This window comes from Pseudoliparis swirei, chromosome 21, assembly GCF_029220125.1.
Source record: "Pseudoliparis swirei isolate HS2019 ecotype Mariana Trench chromosome 21, NWPU_hadal_v1, whole genome shotgun sequence".
In the NCBI taxonomy this organism is placed as follows: Eukaryota; Metazoa; Chordata; class Actinopteri; order Perciformes; family Liparidae; genus Pseudoliparis; species Pseudoliparis swirei.
The window spans coordinates 13,392,404-13,418,494 of NC_079408.1; the positions used below are offsets into that span (position 1 = coordinate 13,392,404).

Genomic DNA, 26,091 nt, shown 5'->3' on the forward strand with positions numbered 1-26,091 from the left:
TGGCTCATGGGGTACGACTCTTCACGATTCGTTATAGTCCCAAAATAGACGGTCACGTGGTAATATGGCGTCGTGCTGTTCGTCGAGCCTAAAACAAACTGCAGTGAAATACAACATCAATAAATAAGTAAAGGTACAAATGAGTAACCGTCTCAGGAGGAGCGGAGGAGCAATACCTCCGGTACCGCGAGCTGGACTCTGTGCCAGTTTGCGCTGTCAGGGAATTCCGGGGGCCGTGCGGTGACGTCACGCGCCCGCGCCTCTGTGTGGATGTGCCTGCGGTTGGCTGTGCGCGGCTCTGTCCCTTTAAAACAGAGCTCGGCGCAACTCGATCCCTGGCTGGCGGAGAGCGAGAGAGAGAAAAAAAAGAGAAGGAGCTCGACGCGGAGAGAGCCACAGAGACCCGAGCGAGCGGTGCTGTCGCTGCACGGCGAGGCGGCCATCACACGGAATAATAACCCCGAATACACCGACAAGGACGCGCGCGCACACACCGGAGACACCGGGGACGCTCTCTGCGGTCCACACGGGTCGTTTCCAGGGCCAAGCGATCGAGACTAACCGGGATTACGGGGCTGGAGCCGCTCTGCGCTCCGACCGGCTCGTCGGGGATCGCTCAGCAGACTCGGAGCTCCAAACTTGCGGATACAAAGGGACACCGTGGACCCTCGAGGAACCGGATATATTTGTGTTTATATTCGGAAAATTGTTTTTGGGTTTTCCGGAGCGTCGATTTGTTGTCTTCTCCTTCAATGAACGGTGAGTTCTGTGCTGTTTAGTGGACGGGGGGAGGGGGGGGGCATTAAAGAGTCAAGGAGACTTTGTTTTGGTTGTAGGAAGGCAAGTTAGTGGTCATACTAAAGTACTTTATAATCATTATATGGTTCAATGTGTCGAGCTGTGTCACGTGGGCATAGGGCAGATTACGCACGGGCATATTCCATATTCCAATAGGCTCTGTTGTGATTCAGGAGGAGTATTGTAATTGATTAAAGCAGAACCCTTGATCGCCTATAATCGATGAGGTGTGTGTGTGGGAGGGGGATTATCTTTTTTCTCTCTCAAACACAAGTGACTTAAAATCCACAGTGTGTGTGTGTATCGATTCGGAGAATAGTTTTAATGTCCACGCTCGGTCATCGTTACCGGACATGTTCAATCACTCAGTGCACGTGGATCGGAGTCATTTCATGTAACTTGGATTCGTTGTGAATTTTTTTTTAAAGCTATGAGAGACTGTTTATGTTTTCCAGTGTATAATTCTGTTTAAAAAGCTGCATCTATTCATAATACCGTGATATTGCTGTGGGGCAGCCGGGTCCTAGTGTGCTCATTGTTACCTTGAAAACTCCTGATGGCTAGAAAAGGGGAAGGAGAGCCAGAGGACAGGGAGAGAAAATTGCCTGTGTAAGGAGATCTCACGCCATTGTGTGTGTGTGTGTGTGTGTGTGTGTGTGTGTGTGTGTGTGTGTGTGTGTGTGTGTGTGTGTGTGTGTGTGTGTGTGTGTGTGTGTGTGTGTGTGTGTGTGTGTGTGTGTGTGTGTGTGTGTGTGTGTGTGTGTGTGTGTGTGTGTGTGTGTGTGTGTGTAGGAGTGGGTGGCTCTGCTGGAGTTGGAGTGGGGGGTGGGCAGGATCACTGAGGTCGGCAGCCGTATAACGTGAATGGATAGCTGCCACCCCCAGTCAATCCTTACGCACACAAAGGGCCGGATTGAAAGGAAGTGATTTGCATCACCTCTCGTTTTTGGGGGAGGGGCGGTGCTTTGGACCGTCCCTTTAGGGTCTAGGTTTCAGTGTGCCAAGTCTGACCGGTATTGTTGGGTCAACGTGATCTGCTCTCTAATTATTTACTTTTAACACGGAGCACTAGTCCAAACTTTGGGGACTTTTTGACTTTCCAATTCCTTCCTGGCCCCTGCACCCTGCTGCGGGTTGATAATGGCCCCCAGGAGTCAGCTGGGTTCACTTAAGGCAGTTCGCGCACGCCTTTGCGCGCAAGCTGCGCGTGTTTTTGATCACGCGCACCAAACATTGTACACGGTGTACAGAAATGTCCAAAATAACACGCGAGTTAAACGAGGACACGGTCTGGAGTCGGGGTTTTCTTGGGTCGGCGTGGTAATCCCCTTTGGAGAAAAAAGGTATTGATAGTGGTGGTTATGACGTCACCGCCCCAAACACGTTAAACCACATTTTAACACCCACCTCCACCCCCACTGGTCTCTGGACCAGCAGTTGATGAGGATTTGTGGCTGGCTGGGAGCTTATTTGTCACTTTATTGCCCTCCAATAAAGATCCCAGATCAGGAAGAGCAGGCTCTGCTGGCATGGGGTCACGAAGAGAAGAGAGAAAGCCTTTGAAGGTCTACTTCCTATCAGGCCGATTGATCGGCTTTGCAACCAGCGGCACGTTTTTGTCACCGCGTCTGATGTTTGGGGAGGTTGTAAAAAAAAAAAAAAAAAAAAAAGTTAAAGCTCCAAATCGCTCCGCGCGCGCACTCTGGGGCAGGCGGCGCGCACTCCGAGCCCGCCCCCCGTTTGTCCCCGTGATCTCCGTGGGGAGTGTGCGCGAGCTGGTGAATGAACAATCGCCGCCCCCATTTTACTATGAGTCATGACGAGCATGGAGGATTATTAAAGTGGTACACGGACTGGAGGAGGAGGAGGAGGAGCGAGAGATGATGGTGGGAACGAGGAAGTGTGAGTGAGTCACACGGAGAGGAGCCGGTGTCTGACGACAGTTCCCCCACCCACGCCCTCTTCACCCTCTCAAGCTTTGATACGGGGTTTTACAGATGTCCCAAGGAAATTAAGGATTACTTTGATCTAGTTAACATATTTCCGTGTGTGTGTGTGTGGCTGGCATGGGAAATAGGTCAGTAGGCCAGCCTGAAGTGCTGACTCATCGAACGCTACTTTGACAGTTGATGGTGATGAAACAAGAGACGAGTGCGTGTCTTGGCCGTGGGACGGTCCATTAGCTTCTGGGGGGTTCTCCTGCTCCATAAAACAAATACTGTGTGTGTGTGTCAAAGAGAAGCGGGTGGGGGAAGTGATTGGGTGTCATAATGAAGCGTCTTTTTGTGCGACACCAGGCTGTTGCAACCTTTCCAGTAAAGGGTGTCATTTCTCATTTGGCTACTCAAAATAAGGGAGGTGCAGGACAACATCTGCCCCGCTGACGAGTTCTCAAACACTCCCCACACACACACACACACACACACACAACAGGTCAGGCGTGAAAACACGAGTCCCTCCACGTGTTAGCTGGCACAATGGCTGGAAACCAGTCGAGGAATTCCCCGACACTTAATGTCAGCCTTTATATTCGAGACACTGAACATTTAAAGAGAAACTATTTGAATTCCCCCTTTTACACTGTAGGTATTACATACTGTACACCCCCCCCCCCCCACCACACACACACACACACACCCTCCCCCCACAGCCTTGAACCCCGAACCCTCAGTGACGTATCTGACGTAAGAAAGATTGTAAAGGCTTGAAATGGTGTAAATAGACGGCTGCAACAATCACATGACCATGATGACGTCATGTCATGTTATCTGTTGCTATCGATTTCATACTTTTTACTTTCCAATTTGCTAATTGTCATATCTATTTACTCATTTTTGTCAACTTTATTAATAGTAAAAATAAAAGAAATAGTGATTTAATAAACCAGCTGTGTGATATAGTTTGTGTTTTTATGTTCCATCTTTAATCCCTAATGTTTCTGTAATATGCCAGACTTAAAACCTATGTGCCCTCCTCTTTGTTTACCTTTTTTCACAGGTTACCCCCGTGTTTTTAACGTCTCCTTGCTATGAATTCTGGGTAATTCCCTCAGGGCAAAGTCTGCAGAAATTGGGATTTACTGAGGGAGCTCAAACGGTCGCCGGTTTTGACCGTCAGAAATAAACCCGTGCCGACTTTAATGCGCGTTCCCGCAAAGTCCATGAGGGTTTAAGGCTCCGTGAGTTTGGGGATTAGGCCCTGGAGTTTGGTCGTTGGGACAAAAAACTCAGTCAACCAAGTGTGGAATTCTACACTGCAGTGTCAGTCCGCCTGCTGGGGCTTCTCAAAATGTGGGCCAGACCCCTAAAAACAGGACCGTGTGTACTTCAGTAGTGTGTGTGTCCTGGGTAAAGGATATAGGGCATTATAGCTGCTGCTAGGTACACAAAGATAAAGACAAGGAGATGGTGAAAAGAGAAAAAAAGATAACTTGTGATAATGCCAACCACGAGGCCTTGAAATCCATTATTATAAATATTGATTATTTATATATATATATATAAATATATTGATTATTTATATTAATATATATATATTGATTATTTATATATATTTTTTATTTATATTAATATATATATATTGATTATTTATATTAATATATATATATTTATATATATATTGATTATTTATATTAACATATATATATATATTGATTATTTATATTAACATATATATATATATATATATATATATATGCTCTTCTGGACTTGCTGTGTTTTAGACCTGAGAATCATAAGGAAAAACAGATTGGCATAATTCAGACCAGAAGCGCGAACTTCCTGAGAGCGGGCATCGATTCAATCGCAGCCTCGGGGCAAAGCAAATAGACTGATGTGAAACACGGTCATCATTTTGAACGGAGAACCAACAATGATATTAGAAAGAGGAGCACAAGAATACGTATATTGTCCAGTGGTTGAATAGAGCTGTGTAAGAGAGTAGCCGGGTGTTTACTTCCTGTTTGCCTTTTCAGCTCTCGGTTATCTCTTTCCACAGATGATGAGGCGGGTGTGTGTGGGGGGGCAGAAGACCTACACACTGTGTGTGACTCGTACACAACGTTACACACACGATGTGGACAGAATGTTCTTTTATTTATTTTTGTACCCCCACACACACACACACACACCTCCCGTGACTACTTCTCCCCAACTCAACCACGTCGGCAAAATAAATGACGACTCAGCCAGAGTTCATCACGGGAGATTGAGTAAATATTTTTTGAAGTGCCTGGCAGATTTCCAACATCGGTATCTAAGGAATCCGTAAACTGGCCTTGGCTTCTCTGGACTAGACGGACGTACAGCGGCGCCATAACAACGCGGTCCGCCTGCGTCACCGCCGGTCTGATGGCCGTCGGCCCGCTTCAAGAACAACGCACGCCATGTCATCAACGAGCAAATGGGCCGCACACACGTGTCCGTGTTGTTTTGTGACTGCCGTGGAGGAAGAAGAGGGAGCATGAGGTCAGCCGGCCTCAGTCAACATGTTGATCCGTAAAGACCGCTCAGGAACCCAAACATGAATTCCTCTCGAGCTTAGTTTAATAACTGTTTGTGAAGACTCAATCGGTGCCTTGGGAACTGTTACCAAGGGAGCCGGGTGTCCTGTGTGTGTGTGTGTGTGTGTTTCTATGAAAAGAAACAGTGTGAGCTTGATTTTTTTTGTTTTGTTATTAGAAAAAAATGCGATGTTTGGGGGCGTTCGAGGCGGCTCAGGTGTGGAAATGGAGAGTCGCTCGTTGGTTATCGCCCACATCTCCTTTTTATTTCCGGTTTGTCTGGATTTACACACCGCTTTCTTTTCTTTGGAATTGCACGGCAGGTGTTGAGTCATTCTTTTAGTCTCACACACACACACACAAACGCCTCAATTCAAACGGCGGCGTGTACAGAAGTCGGTCGAGGAAAATCCAGACTGGGTTTCCTCTGTAACAGAGTTTCTGTGAAATTGAAGCGGGGAGCACAAGTACAGCACACAGACAGAATCTCTCTCTCTCTCTCTCTCTCTCTGTGTCATCATGTGTTTGTCATTCACTTTGTACCAGAAGCTTAAAAGAGAACAGACGAGGCTTTTCACTTAACACCCGGTGTCCAACTAAAAGTCTTGTTTGTGTTGACGGGGCTCGTGTTCGTCACGTTCGGACCAGATGACGGAGCGTCTGAGTGAAGCTCACCCGACTCATCGTTTCACATCATCAGTCACACAACACTCGTCTACTTTATTACAATATGAAAGATGTATCAGTCGCCCTGAAATACACACACACGTCATATCTTTACAACAGGAAGCCTCGACCTTCAACCCCCCCCCCCTTCCCTCTCCCCACAAGGCCTCACACACACACACCCTTTGGGAGGCCTACTTCCTGCGGTTGTGACGAGAGCTTCCTCTCCACTCCGAGCGCTGTTCCCTGTGTGCGCGTGGGTGTGTGTATATGTGTGTGTGTGTGTGTGTGTTGTCATTCACAGGCCCAGATGTCAGGGTGGTGACTGCAGGAGACAAATGGGGCCTCTTGTTTTCATGTTTTTCTTCCGGCCCCTTCCTCCTTGTACTGTTTATTGAATTTATTTGAAATCACTAACCGATATAAAATATGTAGGTCAACTGTTTTTTGTAAGTGTGTCACATCGGGACCGGAAAAGAGGTTGTGTTGACGGGTAAAAACGAGACTGCGCTTTGTTGGGAGTCGCCGCTAAACTTAAACCTAAAGCTTATCTCCAGTTTCAAACACGACCAAATGTGGAGACAAAATGTGACGTTTTTTTGCCCCTCCAGCCCCTGTGTGGGTCGGCTCCTCCCCCTGTGCGTCGGCCGGCGTGTGGAGCAGATGTGAGCGAGGGCACATTTAAGCTACAGCACACAAAGTGAGACAAAATAAGAGCTTTTATCTGGCCTATTATGGCGTGCTGGCACGCTGCTGAGCATAGAGGTTCTGTGTGTCACTGGATAAACTGTTCGGTCAGACCTTCTTACCCTGAAGAAGAAGAAGAAGAGGAGGGGCTGTGTTCTTTGGTCGGATGCTTGCACGAGATAATCGTCCGTCATGGAGGTTGGACGGTGTTTGCTTGCCGTGTCCTCATCTGACCCACACAGCCCTGTGTGTGGATTATATCTGGAACAAGTGTGTGTGTGTGTGTGTCTGTCTGTGATACTGATGTTTGCACATGCACAAACAAATAAACACACCGACACACGGGGCCCTGGCAACAAGCTGAGGGAGGACGGGTGCAGGGGCCGGGTGTTCCTCTGTGTGTTAGAGAGAGAGAGAGAGGCTTGGTGTTTCCTTCAGAACACGATCTCTATCTGGGATGATTATGTAATGGTCGAGGGAGGACCGGCCGTGTCAGAGAGACGACGTCGGGGCCTTTCATGGCCTTTCCGTTCGTCCTCTGCCAAGAACTCTTCGCTGCCAGAATGTTTCCCTCGCTTGGCTTTCTGTTATCAGCCACTCCTCCCGGCCTTATCGGGTCATTTCTTATGAGACGGACTCCTCGGTGACTTTACCAGGACCGTAACACTCCGGGACCCTCAGTGGAAGCCGTATGTCGACCTGTCTGAGGCGATATTGACCCCCCCGTGTCTTCCTCTCATGGCCTCGGTGTGGTTGTCTGGCTGGGGACCGGAGCAGGAGAGTCGTTTACAGGGAGCGTTGTGGATGAATAAATTAAGACTACTGCAACGTCTTCATTTCATTGGCTGCTGCGTCTGCCCCCGGGTTCTGAGTCACATGGGATCACGGTGGATTTCTGCATTTTGTGTGTGTGTGTGTTTCTTTGTTTGATGCCACAGGGCATTTGAGAGCGCTCCTTTCTTTACTTCTTAGCTTTCTGGTTAGTGTGGTTATCGGCGGTTGCCTCCGGCCTGGCCCCGCCTCCCAGCTGATGGCTGAACGACGTGGGTGCTGACATGAGACCCTTTGAGGTCCTGTGTTAGTGGGAGATTTTACTTGAAGATGCACCACGGGGGTGTTTTTGACAGTGAATGGCCTGAAATGACTTTGACTTCACTTTCTGTACAGAGAAAGCCGACAGCCAATCAGAATTCAGCATGCACAGGACCACTGAAGGTTCCAGGCATTCGCCCCGTCGTTTCTCCTCAACGACTCTGGGAGTTTATTTTCTCGCCCGTGAACCGCCCCCGCCATCACGTCCTCTTTGTCAATCGAAACACACGCATAAACTCGAGAGGAAGCAGAAATGACATCACAAAGTCCCAGGAACTTCCCACTGTTGTGGTGGTACAGAAACACGCCCCCCAGCTGCTGTAACAGGGGGGCGGAGTTTAAGGCCACTTTGCGTTGTTTTCTCGACGGCTCGACGTGAACGTTTTGTCTCCTCTGTCTTCCAGGGTCGAGGAGACCCGAGAGAGATGATCGGCAGCCGAAGCTGAGACGCGACACGAGCGCGAATCGATAGCGTGGTGCCGCTCTCAAAGGTACGCTCGGCGTGAGTCCGCTCGCCTTGAAGCGTGTTGTGTGGGGCGCCAACTGTTAACGCCGGCCTGTCTTCACGGAGCACGCTGCCACGAGCAGCACGGCAAGTCGGAAGGGAGGAGGCAGAGAGGCGGTGTGTGTGTGTGTGTCATAGAATAGCACCCCTCCTGGAAAGCTCCGTGTCCAGCTCCCTGTGGGCTTTAAATAGAGACCCAGAGCTGGTGGGAGTAAGAAAAGCCGAGGAGAGGAGCTGGTGGGAAGCGGCACCGTGTTTGACCAGAGCTAATTTTAGGAACGCTGGTGGAAGAGAGGTGAATCACGTCGGCCCGTCTCTCTCTCGGAAATCAAATATTCTTGGATCGTGGTCTTGTGACTTTTTTTTAAATTGGTGTCGAGTTTAGACTTGGCCTGGAGGCGGAGGCGGAGGCGCGCTGTTTTCCGATGATTCACTTTGATCTCAAAACGGCAAAACTTTCCGATTTAGGACATTTGAATGTGTTTCATCTCTCATGTGTGTTGAGACTTGTTCTTAACAGCGGTGGTGGATGCGTGGGTGCGAAACCATCCCTCTCAGGTTTTGTCAGGGATCTCTTTTGTGTGTGTGTGTGTGTGTGCAGAGGGGGGGGGGGAAGTTATCTCTCAGCTTCTTTTATGTGTTTTCCCCTCAACCGCTTTCCTTTGTGTCGTGTGTGTGTGTGTGCGTGTAGGAAGGTGTGTGTGGGTGTTTTCATGGCACCGTTCCTGCTCTCCACTCCACCTCCCTCCATCCCTTCCCTCCTCTCCATCTTTTCTCCTTAATCTATCCTTCCATCCTGCTCCGACCGTCTGTCGCTGCCCCCCCCCCCCTCCCCCTCTCCATCACGCCTGCTGTAATGAGATTAAACCTTAGTGTAACCACTGGGCATGCACATGCGCGCACACTTCATGCACACACCCGTCTGAGTGCTGCGGCACACACACACACACACACACACACACAATTATCCACTTAAGAGAGAGCACCATTCTCTCTCGCTTGCACTAAATCAGCACAAGCCTGACACGACCATGCAGCTTGCACACTTGGCATCGCCTCCGACGGCACACACACACACACACACACACACACACACACACACACACACTTGGCACGTGACCAAGGCCTCTCACTCGTAGTCGTTCCCTCTTGTTATCAGGAGGCCCATGGTAAGGATTACGGTAACCCCAGGTCTCTCCCTGTAGGTGAGCTCCCCGCTGAGCCATCTGGGGTAATAATCCTGTTCTGCACACCGGCTCTCTGGCGCCTCCTAGAGGCGGGCCGACTCCTAGCAGCCGGCCGCAGACAAAGACATGCATCAGGATTTGAGACTCCTCGAGAATTTGGCAAATGATGCAGCTAGAGCAGAATCAGGCAATTCTAGTGGTGAGAATGAAGATGTAAATAAGTGTAGATTCAGGTTTTTTTTCTTCTGGTTGCCGGAAGCTCTCCCCTCCCCTCCTACTCACACACCAACAAGCTTCTTCAAAAGAGAGCCCACTCGTATTTATTGACTTTCCAATACCTCTCACTCATTCTAATAGTGTCTCTCTCTCTCTTTTTCTCTCCCCCTCTCTCTCTCGCTGTAGCTAGCAGGCTTTGGGTTCCTGCTGCTTAGGCCCGAGGAGTCGGACAGGACAGATATTCTCAGTGTTGGCGTGAGGCCCTCTCTCTGCTGCAGTGGAGGGCTTCACAGATACAGCTAGTCTGGTGAGTAGCACTGTGTTGTACGTTTAGGATGTAAAGTGCATAATGTTATCTCACCTTCTAAAGAGACCATACATTCATAGAAATATGTAGCAGTTCAAGTGGAAATCAAGCATGCCAGTTCAAACACCTTTCAAAATGCTATATTTAGGTTAGTGAAGGTCAATTTAAAAGTCATTAAATGTGTGTACGGCTTAATACCCTGGTGTTTGTTGCTCAATGACAAGTCTATCATTTGATCACAAATCCAACACAATGTTTAAACGCTATTGGTGCGTTGATTATATTTTAAACGTGTTAAGTTGTTCAATGATTCGCTTCAGGTCGTTTTGACATTTTTCTAATTAATACAAATTGAATTTCCGCATGAAACCGACTCATTATGCCGCGAGCAGCTGTATGATTGTCTTCTGTCGTCCACAGGCTGGATGCATCACGCAGTAGAGCAGTTTGGCGGGCGTGGCACACGGGATTCCTTCCCTCTGGACGGACTCAACCGGGGACCATGGGCTCCTGTGGGCGGCCGCGCCTGGCAGCCGTCTGCCAGGTCTGTGGCCATGGCAACGCATACACACACACGCGCTTTTATGAAGCTCTTCAACTTTAATCCATCAGCTATAACCTTTTTAATGACATTTCTACAGCTGATCTGAAGGACAACATTGAATGTGCTTTACAAACATCGTGTAAAGACTGTGAGAAAACGTCTTCTGATTGTCCCGCGCGTCGTCTCTGTTGCTCTCCAGGTGTTCGCCTGGAATGAACCAACACCAGCTCCTTCCCCATCTACCTCCCGGTCCCATGGGTGGACTGAACCATCCCAGTAAATTCTTCAGTAATGGGTAAGCCGTGCACAGAATCATCAGCGGAGGAACTGCATTTAGAAAACAGTCCTTTTGTTTTGCAGCTAATATTTTGATATTGTGAATTTGTTTTGACTGTTCAGACCCCTGAGAGGAAGTGAGAAGCTTGAGCTCCCACAGCCCATGCTACCAGGTCTGCAGAGGGAGCAGCAGAGACCTCCTCCTCCTCATCATCATCTTCACCCTCCACCTCCCCACAGAGCATGGGAGCAACTGGGCCAGCTGTATGAATCCCATCTCCCTCCTCAAGGACATCCGGCCGTGCCGCTGCCCAACGAGCACTCGCCTCGTCTCCATAACGGAGGCTATGCAGGGAGTGGCGGCCCTCCGCCCAACCCCCACCTTCCCCCCGGCAGACCAAACCAACTGCCGAAGGTGAGTGACGGTGCTCCCGGCGATGTGATGGCGGACTCATGCACCGTCTCGGATTAAAATAAAGAAGAAGACTGGCTCCGTTCATAGCTTCTGTGTTGTCATTACCGTCTGCTTTAGTTTGGGGGTCCTCAAGAGCAGCTCGTTCCCCGGGGGCCACCACTGCTGGGAGATGAGATGTGGGCTCAGGTGCATCAGGTAGGAGCTCTCTAATTGGCTGTGATCATGTTTCATCCTCCATATAGTCACAGCACACTGTGCTGGCTGTCATTTCTGCTGCCACCATGCAACGCCTCTGTTCCTGAGCTTCGGCTAAATAGTTCACCAATGGAGTATTTCTGAACTGGCCCTTTTCGTGTGTGTGCGTCCAGCAGAGGGGCTACCAAGGGAAGATGCTCGGGGGTCAGCTGAAGAGACCAGGCCCTCCGCTGGGAGAGCACTCGGTCATCCAGCACACCCCTCCACCATCCATGCACCCGTCCTCCCGCCCAGCGGCGGAGGACTGCCCCAGCCCCAGCAAGAGGAAAAAGAGTTCGGATCAGGTACGAGAACGGAACTTTATTACCGTGATTATATGTTTTCTCTACAAATGCCTTTGAGTGTTAAACATTGTCATGTCCACCTCCCTGGGCAGGTCTCCCATCCTGGTCTGCAGCGTTTCCCTGGCCAGTCGTTGCTCTCTCAGCACCAGTCGTCAGTGCACCACCTCCCCCCTAAAGCTGCCTTCTGGAACCCCCTTCATAAAAACAACCCTCCTTGGCAGCCGCAGACGTCCGACCGCAAGAACCCACAATCGCAGGAGTGCCAGCTCCGACCAGTAAGAACATGTTCCTTCATTACGTATATGGCTCTTGAAGCCAGGGGTCAATATGTGCCTCTTGACCCTAATCAATGGCAACACTGTTATTGGATAGAGTGGTATCATAAAGATGTATTGATTCTATTAGCTGTCTGAACCTGACAGGGGTTTGCTGGGCAAAATGCCCACAATATATCACATTGTGTTTCTTTTATATTACTCTCATCTTCCGCTGTTGCTTTCTTGCCCGTTCTGTTTTGTTTCACAGGAATCCAACAAACAGGGAATGGGTAGCTACGGCCAGAAGTCCTCTCCCGCCTCCTCCGCCCCTTCAAACCTCTCCCCACCACTCAACTCCTGCCCGGGAAGCTACAACCAGGGATGTGCTCCTCAGCTCCAGAAAGATGCATTCCAACCTCAGGCTGTAAGCCAGCAGTCCCCCCCCTCGCCCTACCCCAGCCCGAGCTCCAAGCTAGGGCTAGCTCCACCCTGCCAGGCCGTGGAACCTCGTGGTCCTCACAACCAGAGAGGCCCTCCTTGTAGGATCCAAGGTGGCATCCAAGCTACCTCTCACACGGCATCCACCCCAACCCGGGGAGAGCAACACCTACATGCCCAATCGTCACCAGCAAACCCTCCTGCATCCAGCAGCAGCAGCAGCAGCAGTGTGCCTTACAGCCACTTCCAGCCTCATCCAGGGCTGGGGCACAAGGGTCCCCCTCCTCCTCCTCCTCCTCCTCCTCCTCCTGCCAGCAGCACCTCAGTACCTCAGCATTTGCAAAGTGGGCCCCATGAAGCCTGGAGATACCAGAGCAGGCCCGGCAGTCAATCTGCAGTGAGTAGAAGTCCGTTATGAGTGCATGTTTATTTGATTTGAGGCAGCAGGTGTTTTACTCTGAAGTAAACAGGGTCAAAATGAGGGGGAATATTAATAAATGTATTCATGTGTTCTGTGTGTCTCTGCAGGAGTCGGGCGTCTACCGGCCTCCAGGACTGCTACCTCAGCGCCAGCAGAGCCACAATCACATCGTGGATTGTCGTGTTCCGGTTCCTCCCCAGCACCACCATCACGTCAGCCCTCCTCTGCCCCCAACCAACTCCACCCGAACACCCGTTATCACTGCCAATCTTCCCATTTCCCAGGCGTCTTGCGCCATCGGTGGCTACGGCAACAGCAGGGTGTCTGGTGGCGTAACTATGGCCGGTGTGTCCAGGGTGACCACAGCGCCCGCTGCCAGCTGCTCGGTGAACAATAGCAGCAGTAACAGCAGTTGGCAGCGAGGAAGAGAGCCTGCACCCCAAACCTCCACCCGTGGTGGCATCACCAGTCCCACCTCTCAGCTGGACGCTCTGCTGCAGCCAGGATGTCAGAGAGGCCAGACTGCCTCCGCCAACCAGCTCCACCAACAGGGCCCGCCCAGACCACCACAGCAGGAACCCCCCAAGTCCCGCCCTGTGAAGGGGAAGACGTCATGCTATGCTCAGGCTGAAATGGAGCAACCCCCTGCATTCTCGTCCTCTTTATTCTCCTCCCGGCACCAGAGGGTAGGGGACAGTGTGATTACAAGTCAAGTTTCAAATCCTCTTCACGGTTCTTCTATAAAATACCAATCGGCTCCGTGCCCGACTGCCAATGCGGCGCCCCAGCTGTCGAATCCAGCCCTCTCCTCCCGACTGGGTCAGTCGGAATTTGCCTCGACGCAGCCGTACGCTCAGCCTCAGATTCGCCCACCAGCGCCGCCCTCCGTCCCTCAGTCCATAGAAGAGGCTCTGGACAAGCTTGATGCCGAGCTGGAGGGTCACATGCAAGCCGAGGAGAGGAGGAAGAGGGACAAGGAGGAGCAGGAGAGAAAAATTAGAGAAGAGGAGAGGCGGAAAAAAGAATGGGAGATGAGACAAAAGCGGGACGAGGAGCGGAAAAAGAAGGAGCTGGAGAAGAAGGATGAGGAGAGGAAGAAAAGAGAGCTGGATAGACATGAGGAGGAGAGGAGAAGGAGAGAACGGGATAGGCAGGAGCAGGAGAGGAAGAGGAGGCAAGAAGAGGAGAGGAGGAGGAGAGAAGCGGAGCGGCTGGAAGAGGAGAGGCAGCGGAGAGAATGGGAGAGGCAGGAAGAGGAGAGGAAAAAGAGAGAGTGGGAGAAGAAGGAGCGGGAAAGGAAGAGGCGAGAGTGGGAGAGGCAAGAGGAGGAGAAGAAGAAGAGAGAAGCGGAGAGGCAGGAGATGATGAAGAAGAGGGAACTGGAGTGGCAGGAAGAAAAGAAGAAAAAACAGGAGTTGGAGAGGAGAGAGGAGGAGAAGAGGAGGATGGAGCAGCTGAGTGCAAAGGGCAAAGAGCAGACCGCCATGGAGCACCTGGAGCGGCTGCTCTCCTGCAGCTCTCCCCCAGCAGCCACACCTCCTCGCCTCTCCTCTGTCCCTGCACCTCCTTCGGGCCCGCCCCCCCCCAGCTCCCAGGCGTCGCCCCCTTACCCCTGGCTGAGCCGCGGTGGCGTCCTCCCCTGTCCGCCCGGCCAGACCCCCACCGCCACCACTCCCGTGGAGAGGCTGCAGCCGCCCCCTCTCACGCCTCAGACGGAGTACGCCAGAGAAAAGCAGAGGCAGAGGGAGATGTGGAGCAACAGCGGCAGAGCGACGTTCGGCCCCTCGGCGACACGCGATACCTCAGGGACGAGCCGGGCGGCGTTCCCGAACAAGCCCCCGGCGATGCAAGCCGCGCCCAACCTATCCAAAGACCCCGCCAGGGAGCGAGACGGCAGCAACCTCTCTCTTCCTTCCTTGGCGCTCCGGGAGCCCCCCAAGCTGTATCAGGCGTTCCCCAGAGAAAGCCCGACGCCACCTCTCGTCTCCGCCTCCGGCTCTATGAGGGGAATCCTAAACCAGCCGATGACAGGAAGCGGTTCGGAAAAGCCCAGCAGCTGCGCTGCTGAATCTGCCCAATTTGAGGAGGAGCCCTCCGAGTTGTCCACCCTGCTGCCCGACGGTCTGGCTAACATCATGGCCATGCTGGACGAATCCATCAAAAAGGAGGAGGAGCTGTATAACAGCGAGAAGGCCGCGTCCACAGGTCTGCTGGACAACTTCAGTCCGTGTGTCCAGCCTATCAAGAGCTACCTGAGCGCCCCGGACCTCATTCCGGCGATGAAGCATCAGCCCAACCAGGAGGACTTTGGATCTAATCCGCACGCCAGCCCCCCCGTGCTCAGCCGCCAAGGCTCCCTGGCGTCGCCGTGCAGCCGAACGTCCTCGCTCAACGAGGAGGACGAGGACTCCTTCAAACCGTCTCCGAACGTCCCTCTGAACCCCAAGCGGCCGATGGACATGGGCGTGGGGAACACCAATTACCGCCACAGCGACCTGGCCAAGCTTTACGGCCTCCCCGAGCAGACGAAAAGTGAGGTCGACGAGGAGGAAGACGACGACGACTCCGAGACGCCGTCTTGTTCGCCGCCGCCCCAAAGACCCCACCTCCACCAGACCGGCGTGAACAGCATGTTCAAGTCCCTGGCGACCGTCCTGGAGAGCCAGAAGTATGCGTACCGCGGAGGCCCTTTTGGGAGACCCCCTCCGTCCGCCCTGCTCGGGGTCAAGTACTCCTCGTCGCTGTCGCTGGGCCCCGATATCTGCCGCCAGCAGCAAGGCAGCTCTCCAACGTCGGATTCAACCCATCCACCGTTGAGTCCAGCGTTCCCATCCCTCAAGTCCTCCCCTCCTCCTCCGCTCGAAGACACGAATCCGAAAGCAGAGGACGCTGACGACTGGAGAGACGCGGAGGCGGCAGACGACAGAATGAACTCCGTCAAAACGGATGTTTCTGCCCTCAAACCCCCGACGGTGGCGAAGGAGGAGCAGCGGCTGACCACCATCTCCGAGTCGTCTCTGGCGGAGCTGGGCAAAAGCTGCGAGGTCGTGCTGGGTCGACGGCCGCTCCCCAGCACGGACGCCCTCGATGCGCCCGACGGCCACGTGAGAGCGAAGGACCGCCACAGACACGAGAAAGAGAGGGAGCACCGGGAGAAAGAGAAGCAACGCCACAGCAGCAGGAAGCACGAAGACAGGAAGGAAAAGAAGAAGCATCGAGAGAAGAGAGAGGAGGCCTTCTGCACGTTGACGTTGTCGTCGTCTTCCGCTCGTTCCGGCTCCGGTCACAAGCGGCACAAGGACGGCAAGAGCCACAAGGAAAAGAAAGATCGCAGGATTCTCGGCGACCTCAACCTCCAGAGCAAAGAAGGGTCGGAGAAGAACCGGGGTCACTACGACGCGGAGAGAACGAAACGCAAGGACGCGTCCGGCTCCGCCAGCGACGGGGAGCACGGCGAGTGGACCTCGAGGAGCTCGGAAGAAAGGTCCTCGGAGGACAGGAGGGACCCCGAGTCCGGCTCGTCGCTGGGCCCGACGGACTTCTTGAAGCTGAAAGCGCTGTCGGACGGGCCGCCCAAGGAGCTGAAGATTCGCCTCATCAAGGTGGAGAGCGGGGACCGGGAGACCTTCATCGCCTCCGAGGTGGAGGAGAAGAGGATCCCGCTGGAGGACATCACCATCAAGAACACCGCCAGTGAGATCATCAGGTCCTGCAAGTAAGTCCAGACATCAGGGACTCGCTCGTGGCGTTCAGGACCAGGAACACACGTGTTTTGCTTCTGTGTCTTTAACCCGTCGACGTGCTCTTCTTCCTGTCCTAGGGGGGCCAGAGTGAAGGAGAAGTTCAGAGAGTCTTTCTTGCTCCCAGCTTTCTCCGTCAAGCCCACCATGACCTCCGATGAACCCATTCCCAGAGAGAAGCTCAACCCTCCCACACCCAGCATCTATGTACGTGTACTAGCTTTATTATCCTTTCATTTAGAATAATGAATCCTTCATAACACACAACAAACAGCCAAAAGAACCAACAGGAAGGCCCGTTACTGTGTAATCGGTCCATAAAGTTATTTCGGTCCGATGTGCATGTGCTGCCCTCTGGTGGTGACGTGTTGCGCGTGCAGACACGGGGACTTTCTGTGCACTGACGTCATGTTTCTCCCCCCGTAGTTGGAGAGTAAGAGGGACGCCTTCTCCCCGGTGCTGCTGCAGTTCTGTACAGACCCCAAGAACCCTGTGACCGTCATCCGAGGCCTGGCTGGATCTCTGCGACTCAGTACGTTGACGCGCGTGAGGCCGTTGGCGCATGGCGGTTATTGACGCGCTAAAGCTTCACGGGAGGATGGTCGGCTCTCCTGGTACCCCTGGAGTGAAGACACGAGACCACTCGGGCATCGTGTCGGCCGCCTGGATCACAGAACATGTGACTCAACAAGCCCTGCAGATGTGATAGATTAGATTAGATATTCCTTCATTAGTCCCACATTGGGGACATTTCCGGATCACAGCAGCGGGTGCACATTAGAGCATTAATTTTGAATTTTTTTAATAAAAAGTTATGCAGTCTTATTAAATATACACCCCCATCCGAGTATCTCCAGACTCAACTTGAGAAAAACGTTTACAAAAGTGCACCATATGTTTTTCTCATGAGCCAATCAGAGCATATTTAGGCTTTTTGTCAAGGGCGGGGCTTAAAGAGACAGGGTGGGAATGCAGGTGTATTCAGACGGAAAATATGTAAACAACAACGTGTTATATGTTGCCTTTAAGCATCTTGCTACCCCAAATAGTCGTCGACCCTTTAGTTGCACACGATGCACTCTGACTCGGCACCAATTGGTCGTGACGTAGACGTGTTGTGTTTCTAGACCTGGGGCTGTTTTCTACAAAGTCGCTTGTGGAGGCCAACGCCGAGCAGGCGGTGGAGGTGAGGACGCAGGTGCAGCAGCCCGCCGATGAGAACTGGGACCCCAGTGGGACGGGCCAGACCTGGCCCTGCGAGAGCAGCCGCTCCCACACCACCATCGCCAAGTACGCCCAGTACCAGGCGTCCAGCTTCCAGGAGAGTCTGCAGGTACGTCTGCTGCACCCGGACTTCCACGTGTCGGTATTATATGCTGCGATAAAAGCTCATTTTTGGGCGTTTGTGTCTCCAGGAGGAGAAAGGCAGCGATGACGAGGAGGATGAAGATGAGAAGGAGAAGGAGAAGAAGCCATCAAACAACTTTGATACTCCAAGCAAGGACAGCTCTAAAGAAAGCAGCAGGTGAGGAGAGAGTTCAACGTTTACTGACCGCGTTTGGCAATTTGCAGTCATACTTAAAAATAATAATAATGCTTTCCGTTTCCTCAGCGGTGAGCAGAAACAAGTGGGGAAGATCATTAAGTTTGGCACCAACATCGACCTCTCCGACCCCAAGAGGTGAGCGCTGGCGATTGACGCGTTCACACGTGTATGTTGACGCCGCCGTTCTCCAGTCACTAAAGATCAACGCTGTCGTCTCTGCGCAGGTGGAAGTCGCAGCTTCAGGAGCTGCAGAAGCTGCCGGCGTTCATGCGCGTGGCCTCCAGCGGGAACATGCTGAGCCACGTGGGACACACCATCCTCGGCATGAACACGGTGCAGCTCTACATGAAGGTCCCCGGGAGCCGGACGCCAGGTAATGTCTGCACCGAGTGCACGGAGGCGTCGAGAGGAAACGCCAGTTTGGTCTCAAATAAAGATCGTGAAATAGCATTTATATGTGAGGAACTCTTCCCTCGATCAACAGGTCACCAGGAGAACAATAACTTTTGCTCTGTGAACATCAATATTGGCCCTGGGGACTGCGAGTGGTTCTCTGTCCAGGAGAACCACTGGCCAATCATCAGCGACTTCTGTGAAAAGTGAGTAGACCGGGAGAGAATAGCGTGATTCATTTAGACGTAGCGATCATTTACACCAATGTAAAGTACAAGTGTTTATTTAAGATGCTTATCCCTACAACAGGCTCAACTACATTTGTCTTAGAGACAGAATAAGACACGTATATGATGCTTGAAGAGTCAGTTTAGCAAAGCCTACTTCAGCTCATCGACCTCGACTGGTGCTAAGATTCACCCCAGAGATCAGGGGTGTCACCGTGGGCCACGTGGCCGCCCTCTTAAAGGGCCGGTGTAACTGAACCGCCGTGTGAACCACTCCCGAACTTATTGTTAAATAACTCTCTTTGCATTTGATTATTATTTATTTGAGTGTAGAAATATTGCACATCAGAACATTTCTCTCATATTATAACATAAATCCACTTTATTTAAAACCTTCAAAATAAAAGCACAGGATATTATTATTTTTATTTCTTTAAGAAAAGGTGATCCTATGTCTTTCGAGCCGTCAGGGGCCACATAACATGGTGTGACGGGCCTTGTATTTGACACCGGGCCTAGAGTGTCATGCCGGGAGGTTTTGGCCACCAGTTGGCGATCGCTCCTGAACACCTCTACAGAGTCCTACATGTGTGTTCCTCTTATGTGCTCAGGCATGGGGTGGACTACCTGACCGGGTCCTGGTGGCCGGTGTTGGAGGACCTCTACAAAGCAAACATCCCAGTGTACCGCTTCATTCAGCGGCCCGGGGACTTGGTGTGGATCAACGCCGGCACCGTCCACTGGGTTCAGGCCGTCGGCTGGTGCAACAACATCGCGTGGAACGTGGGTCCTCTGAACGGTACGGAGCCCAGACACACGGCGCGCCAACAGCAGTTTGAATATTTGAATATTTAGTTAAAACGGAGTTTAACCGTGTGTCCCGCAGCCTACCAGTACCAGCTGGCCCTCGAGAGGTTCGAGTGGAACGAAGTGAAGAAGGTGAAGTCCATCGTCCCCATGATTCACGTGTCCTGGAACGCGGCGCGCACGGTCAAGATCACCGACCCAGACACCTTCAAGTTGGTCAAGTGAGGACACGTTCACTTTATGAGTTCACACTAACTCCCTTCATAGAGGTTTTAATTGTGCCAGCGTCAGAATTACACCAGGGCAAAGGGCAAAACTGACCCTAAAACATATAATTGACCCCTGATATCACTAGGAGGGCAAAAAATGCCCCATAATTCTGATAATTTCATAGTTTTCTTTTTGTTCTTTGTTGTGTGTCCTATCTGTATCGCCTGTACTAGAAACAAAGTGATTTAACAACAAAAAACAATAAATATAATTTATCATTTTTCATAAAAAAACAAATAAATAAGTTATATTTGTTAATAGTTGTCATGTAATAATAATAAATAACCACAAAGAAATAAGAATACAATTGAATATGAGTCTGATTTATGTTTCTGTTTGTTTTTTGTTAAAAAATCCAAGAAAACACTTTGAATCTGTAAACTATTGCCTAATAGTCTTATCATTGCCGAATAGTCTTATTATTGCCTAATAGTCTTATTATTGCCTAATAGTCTTATCATTGCCTAATAGTCTTATTATTGCCATTTTTATGACAATTTCTCATATACCGTAAGCCTAATAAATAAGTATATATATATTTTTTGAATAGGTTAAAGGTTATTTCACAAGATTCAAAAAGTGCCCCAATTTCTTTTTAAAGACTCCTGGATTTTGGACAGTGGGGCAGAAATTGCCCCCGAAAAAAATGGGTAAATGTCTCCCCTGTGTTGTGCATGTTGGAGATGTGGAGATCCTAGATCGAAGTCGTATTTCTTGCTGAGTTTTGTTGCATTGGAGTTCTTTTTCAATAATACGTACATAAAGCTGTATATATAAAGCCACGCTAACATGTGTTTGTTCCCTTCCTGCCAGACACTGCCTGCTGCAGTCCATGAAGCACATCCAGATCCTGCGGAACCAACTAGTGGCCGAAGGGAAGAAGTTATCCTATCAGAGTCGGGTGAAGGACGAGCCCGCCTACTACTGCAACGAGTGTGACGTGAGTATCCCCGAGACCCCGTCCCCCTCCATCAGTCAGCACTGACACGCGCACATCACCGAATGCTCGCCTGGCCTATTGGAGGCGGTGTGAGTGTGCTGACTGAGGATGGTTCCTAACCCCTCCCCTCCTCCGCAGGTGGAGGTGTTCAATTTGTTGTTTGTGACGAGCGAGAACAACAGCAGGAAGACGTACGTGGTCCACTGCGAGGACTGCGCGCGCCAGCGGAACCCCCACCTGACCAACGTGGTGGTGCTGGAGCAGTACCGCACGGAGGAGCTCATGAACATCTACGACTCGTTCAACCTGGTGAGCCCCCCCGCCTCCCCTTCGTCTCCGTTAACATTGAGAAAACCAGTGAAATGTGTGTGTAAGTAAATGTGTGTGTGTGTGTTGTGTTTCTCCAGGCCTCCTCCCGGTGACAGAGCCCCCCCCCCCTCCTGCGTCTCCTCAGCCATAACCAAAACTCCTGCACGCCAGGACAAAAAGACACAGTTTCACTTTGGTTCTCAACTTTTCTTTCGTTATTTAAAAAAAAATCATTTTTGCTACTACTGCTAACACTTGCCGAACAGCCAGTTGGAAACGTTTACTCATCATTACTGTTTACAAAAAAACAACAAATACCAAGCCGCCAATACAATACCAGTTTACTCTCAGATGGTGCTCTTCAGCTGCCGGCCACCAGGGGGCAGTCGGTGCTGCCGCGGGTACGTGACGGTTTCCATGGTGCGTTCGTGTCAACACCAGAGAACTCGTTCCTGTTGTTGTCGTCTTGAAAACTGAGATTTGTACATGCTGTTTGCAATTTTTTTGTGGGGTGCTGTCTTTTTTAAGAAATAATTTATTGGTTTTGTTTTTTCTAAACTAGATCAACCTAGATATATACCACATTGGCCTTGTATTTAGAAAAAGAGAGGAAAAATGGAAAAATACTAATAATAGAGATATGAACATTTTTCTAGAGCATTAAGAATTAAAAAAAAAAAAAACTACAAATGTTTGGAATGCTTCAAAACATACGGGTTTTAACGACTTTGGTTGTTTTGGGGGGGATTTCATTTTTTTTGTCTTTTCGGAATTCTTGTGTGTGTTGTAAATCTTGTGTTTGTATGAATTATACTTTTTAATTTCCTTTTGGAGAATAATAAGTTGTCACGCATCAGGTCTTTTTGTTCATTTCTTCCATCTCTGTATGGAGTATCTCTTTAAAAAAGAAAGAAAAAAATCATTGCCATCTGGTGTTTGTGTGTTGTACCTCTGATTGTTTTGTTCCAATATGCAGACCTAGTATTTCCTGGATTCTTTTTGATTTTTTTTGCATTGTACATTTAATTTAAAATGTTTCTTATATTTATTCGATATCAATTGTCTCCCTTTTTTTTTTTTAAAGGGTTGTACAAGTTTTTCGATATTTTTTTTCTTTTTTCTAATTTGTGTTCCTCTATTTTTTATAGTAAACGATTGCTCTGTAAGAACTGACATTTGGGGTTGTGTGTCCCCGGGAGTGGAGGCTGCTGTGTCCATGGTGCTCGCCTCTCATGACTCCGGCCTTTTCTCCTTCTGATATATATGAAATGATATCTTTATCTTGAATATAACACCACGTTTCCTGTAGACAATAGGCACACTGCTCACGTAGAGAAGACGACTAATGGAATGCTGTGTTTGTTCGCTCGTTGAGGAAAACAACCGTTTCCAACCCGGTTTGAGAAACGGTCTCTTTTTTTAATTTTATTACGTAGGGGCTTTTAGACAAGATTTTAATGATTTTATGATAGTATCTGTTGAATATGATAAAGGGATAGATGGTGCTACATGTTCTCTTTGAACAACTTCTTTTTTTCTTCATCCTCTTAAAATGAGAATTCTATTTTTCCTGTTGCAATATGACCTTATCCTTTTTCTTCTCTTTGTGGTCCTTTATTTATAACTGCACTGTTTAGAGAATTCACACAGACATACTTGCAGACACACACACACACACACACACCAAACTGAGCCAGACGTCTTAAACACTTGTGAATTTGTGTGACTATTATTAATAATAAAAACTTTTTGATAAATCCAAGAGAGAGTGGTAAACATCTGATTTATTTCAACAGCCTCGCGCGTTGACATTAGATACGCCGATGGACGAGTGGTTAGGAAAAGACGTTAGGTCATTTTTTTACTATTCAACCGTAACCTATGACTTTTCAACGTAAGATTAGTTAGATTTTATATTCAGGCTTTTTTATTACTTTTTTGACACAATTTTACAGCCTATTTTATGACATACTACAATATAACTTGTATGACATTCTTCAGTCATAGTAAGGTATGCCATAAAAAAATTCATAAATTGCTTCATAGTATTGTGCCATAAAAGAAAGTCAGCATTGGTGTACCATTAAAGTAATATGCACTCACTATAAAGTCATTAAGAAATGTCATATTATATATTTATATATAGGTTTTCATATATATATATTTATGATATAATTTATAAATATATATATTTATATATATATATCCATCCATCCATTATCTATACCGCTTATCCTCATTAGGGTCGCGGGGGTATATACAGGGCTGTCTCAGAAAATTAGAATATTGTGATAAAGTTCTTTATTTTCTGTAATGCAATTAAAAAAACAAAAATGTCATGCATTCTGGATTCATTACAAATCAACTGAAATATTGCAAGCCTTTTATTCTTTTAATATTGCTGATTATGGCTTACAGCTTAAGAAAACTCTAAAATCCTATCTCATAAAATTTTAATATTTCCTCAGACCAAGTAAAAAAAAAGATTTATAACAGCTGAGTGTTTGTCAAGGCTCAGGAAACCCTTGCAGGTGTTTCGAGTTAATTAGACAATTCAAGTGATTTGTTTAATACCCTACTAGTATACTTTTTCATGATATTCTAATATTTAGAGATAGGATATTTGAGTTTTCTTAAGCTGTAAGCCATAATCAGCAATAAATCAGAATAAAAGGCTTGCAATATTTCAGTTGATTTGTAATGAATCCAGAATGCATGACATTTTTGTTTTTTTAATTGCATTACAGAAAATAAAGAACTTCATCACAATATTCTAATTTTCTGAGACAGTCCTGTATATATATATATACATAATTATATATATAAATATATATATACATGTATTTATATATATATATGTATATTGAAAAAAAATACAACAAAAGTCATTGTATAGTATGTCATGAAAGATGTCAATAAATATAAATAATAATATAAACGGTTTGGAAAAAGCCCATGAGACTCCCCTTCAGCTCATATTGGTCAAACTCTACTCATACAGTGTGTGTGAAATGCTTGACCTCAAATCCCTTCCTTTGTGCCGTATTAAATACAAAAACAAAGAATGTATCCCTAATGTAATAAAGGGAGCGTCGTATTGTACTTACCGGTCTATCTTAGTTATGGTTCCTCGGTATAGTGATCACATGAGTTTTGGCAAACTATGTTGTTCCATTTTATAATAAATAAAGTTCAGTTTCAGTTTACTATATATCTTCTACTGATCTAACTGGTCATAATTTGAAGTTTCACGAGGTCTTATGATGTATGGAAAGGGTCCACAAAAAAGTATTTAAAGTTCTTAAATTTAATTATAGGGTTGCTGCATACACAGAATATGTTCATCAGATAATTTGACCACACTCGAACAGCAGCACAGATATGATATGATATTCCTTTATATGGGGACATTTCTAAAATGACAGTAGCGGTGCATATCAGAGCATCAATGAAAATAAATATAAAAAAACACAATACTAAAAAACTAAATACTAATAGTAAATACTCAATAAACAGGGGGGAAATGAAGTGAAGTGCTGAGTAAAGTGCAGAGTTTGCCAGGATCTCCAGCGATCTCCTGCAGTGTGTTGTGCAGCCTGACAGCAGCAGGAAGGAAGGACGTGTGGTTCCTCTCCTCAGACACGGGGAGGAATCAGCCGGTGGCTGAAGGAGCTGTGCAGAGCTGAGAGTGCGTCCTGCATGGGGTGGGAGGCGTGGTTCATCAGGGACGAGAGCGTTGCCATCATCCTCCCGTCCCCCACCACCTCCACAGTCTCCAGAGGACACCCAGCATCAGCTTGTTCAGCCTCTTCCTGTCAGCCGCTGCCATGCTGCTGCTCCAGAGGACCACTCCATAAAAGATGGCCGATGCCACCACAGAGTCAGAGAAGGTCTTCAGGAGGGCTCCCTGCACTCCAAAGGACCGCAGCCTCCTTTACAGGGAGCACTCCTGAAGACCTTCACAGATATCAAAATTAGACTGAATTCTACTTTGCTGTCATCAGACCATAAATCCAGAGCACAGCTAACATCAAACTGCTTTCATGTTATAGAGGTTCGGACATATGCATTCAATCCTCCATCTTAACATGCAATCCATCACAATCAAAGAAAATAGAATGTTCTTTGTGAAAATACAGTTTATGGGTAAACTAGCCAATTAGGAATTTCTAGTTTTAGCTTAACCACTGAATTACAGCCAATACCTGACACATCAAATATTGGCATAAAGCATAAATGATAAACCCAGAGGAGGCATTACAAGGACGGCCTACCACGGTGTAAACAGGACGGCAACATCGTTGAAAGTTGATGAACTCATCAGTCTCACTGTATTTCATACGGTCCGCCCCTATAACTCATATCATATGCAGTATTCTGACATTGAAGGCTTAAAACTTGAACTTCAAAGCATCAATTTCTGCATTTTTCTCCATACATTCCAAAAGGAGTAATAATGTGTACGGCATAACTCTTCTCACCCCCCCCCCCCCCCCTGGGAGCCCCTTTACTCCACCCCCACAATAACAAGTCACATCCCACAGCCTGTGCCAAACATTTGTCACAGCTTTTTGTCACCTGCGTCCCAAACTTGAGCCGGCTATTGTTAGCGGTGCGTGTGAAGAAATATAAAAAGGCTGAGGGCCACATCAACGTTTCCATCCAGAGGGTAAACTGAGGAAGGAGGTGAAGGGCCGGCGCGACTTCACAGGTGGAGCAGGAAGTAGCGAGAACGCTCAGACTTCAGGTTTCCTCACTAACAAGAGTCAAACAACACCTTTAAACATCATACACAGAGCCGTAATGTAAACTAACGTAAACTACTAGAGCACAGGTGTCAAACACAAGGCCCGCGGGCCAAATCTGGCCCGCCGCGTCATTTGATGTGGCCCCTGATGGCTTGAAAAGACATATGATCACCTTTTCATGAAGAAATTTAAGAAAGATATCCTGTGCTTTTATTTTGAAGGTTTCAAATTAAATGGATTTCTGTTAGAGAAATGTTCTTAT

At 48.7% G+C, this 26,091-nt stretch overlaps 1 protein-coding gene across 1 annotated transcript in view; it reads left to right on the forward strand.

Moving 5' to 3' along the window:
* kdm6ba (lysine (K)-specific demethylase 6B, a) overlaps nt 1-22,845 on the forward strand; it is a 112,940-nt gene extending 90,095 nt beyond the window's left edge. The window contains exons 6-27 of the mRNA XM_056442989.1: nt 8,149-8,235; nt 9,839-9,959; nt 10,380-10,503; nt 10,703-10,798; nt 10,903-11,194; nt 11,312-11,389; nt 11,563-11,733; nt 11,826-12,008; nt 12,259-12,825; nt 12,957-16,564; nt 16,670-16,796; nt 17,016-17,121; nt 17,717-17,922; nt 18,005-18,114; nt 18,202-18,270; nt 18,360-18,508; nt 18,620-18,734; nt 19,367-19,554; nt 19,642-19,783; nt 20,646-20,772; nt 20,911-21,081; nt 21,180-22,845. Coding sequence (XP_056298964.1) covers nt 10,385-10,503; nt 10,703-10,798; nt 10,903-11,194; nt 11,312-11,389; nt 11,563-11,733; nt 11,826-12,008; nt 12,259-12,825; nt 12,957-16,564; nt 16,670-16,796; nt 17,016-17,121; nt 17,717-17,922; nt 18,005-18,114; nt 18,202-18,270; nt 18,360-18,508; nt 18,620-18,734; nt 19,367-19,554; nt 19,642-19,783; nt 20,646-20,772; nt 20,911-21,081; nt 21,180-21,194 — 6,639 coding nt within the window. The 5' untranslated portion in view covers nt 8,149-8,235; nt 9,839-9,959; nt 10,380-10,384 and the 3' untranslated portion in view covers nt 21,195-22,845. The remainder of the gene's footprint in view (nt 1-8,148; nt 8,236-9,838; nt 9,960-10,379; nt 10,504-10,702; nt 10,799-10,902; nt 11,195-11,311; nt 11,390-11,562; nt 11,734-11,825; nt 12,009-12,258; nt 12,826-12,956; nt 16,565-16,669; nt 16,797-17,015; nt 17,122-17,716; nt 17,923-18,004; nt 18,115-18,201; nt 18,271-18,359; nt 18,509-18,619; nt 18,735-19,366; nt 19,555-19,641; nt 19,784-20,645; nt 20,773-20,910; nt 21,082-21,179) is intronic.
* The last annotated feature ends 3,246 nt before the right edge of the window (nt 22,846-26,091 follow it).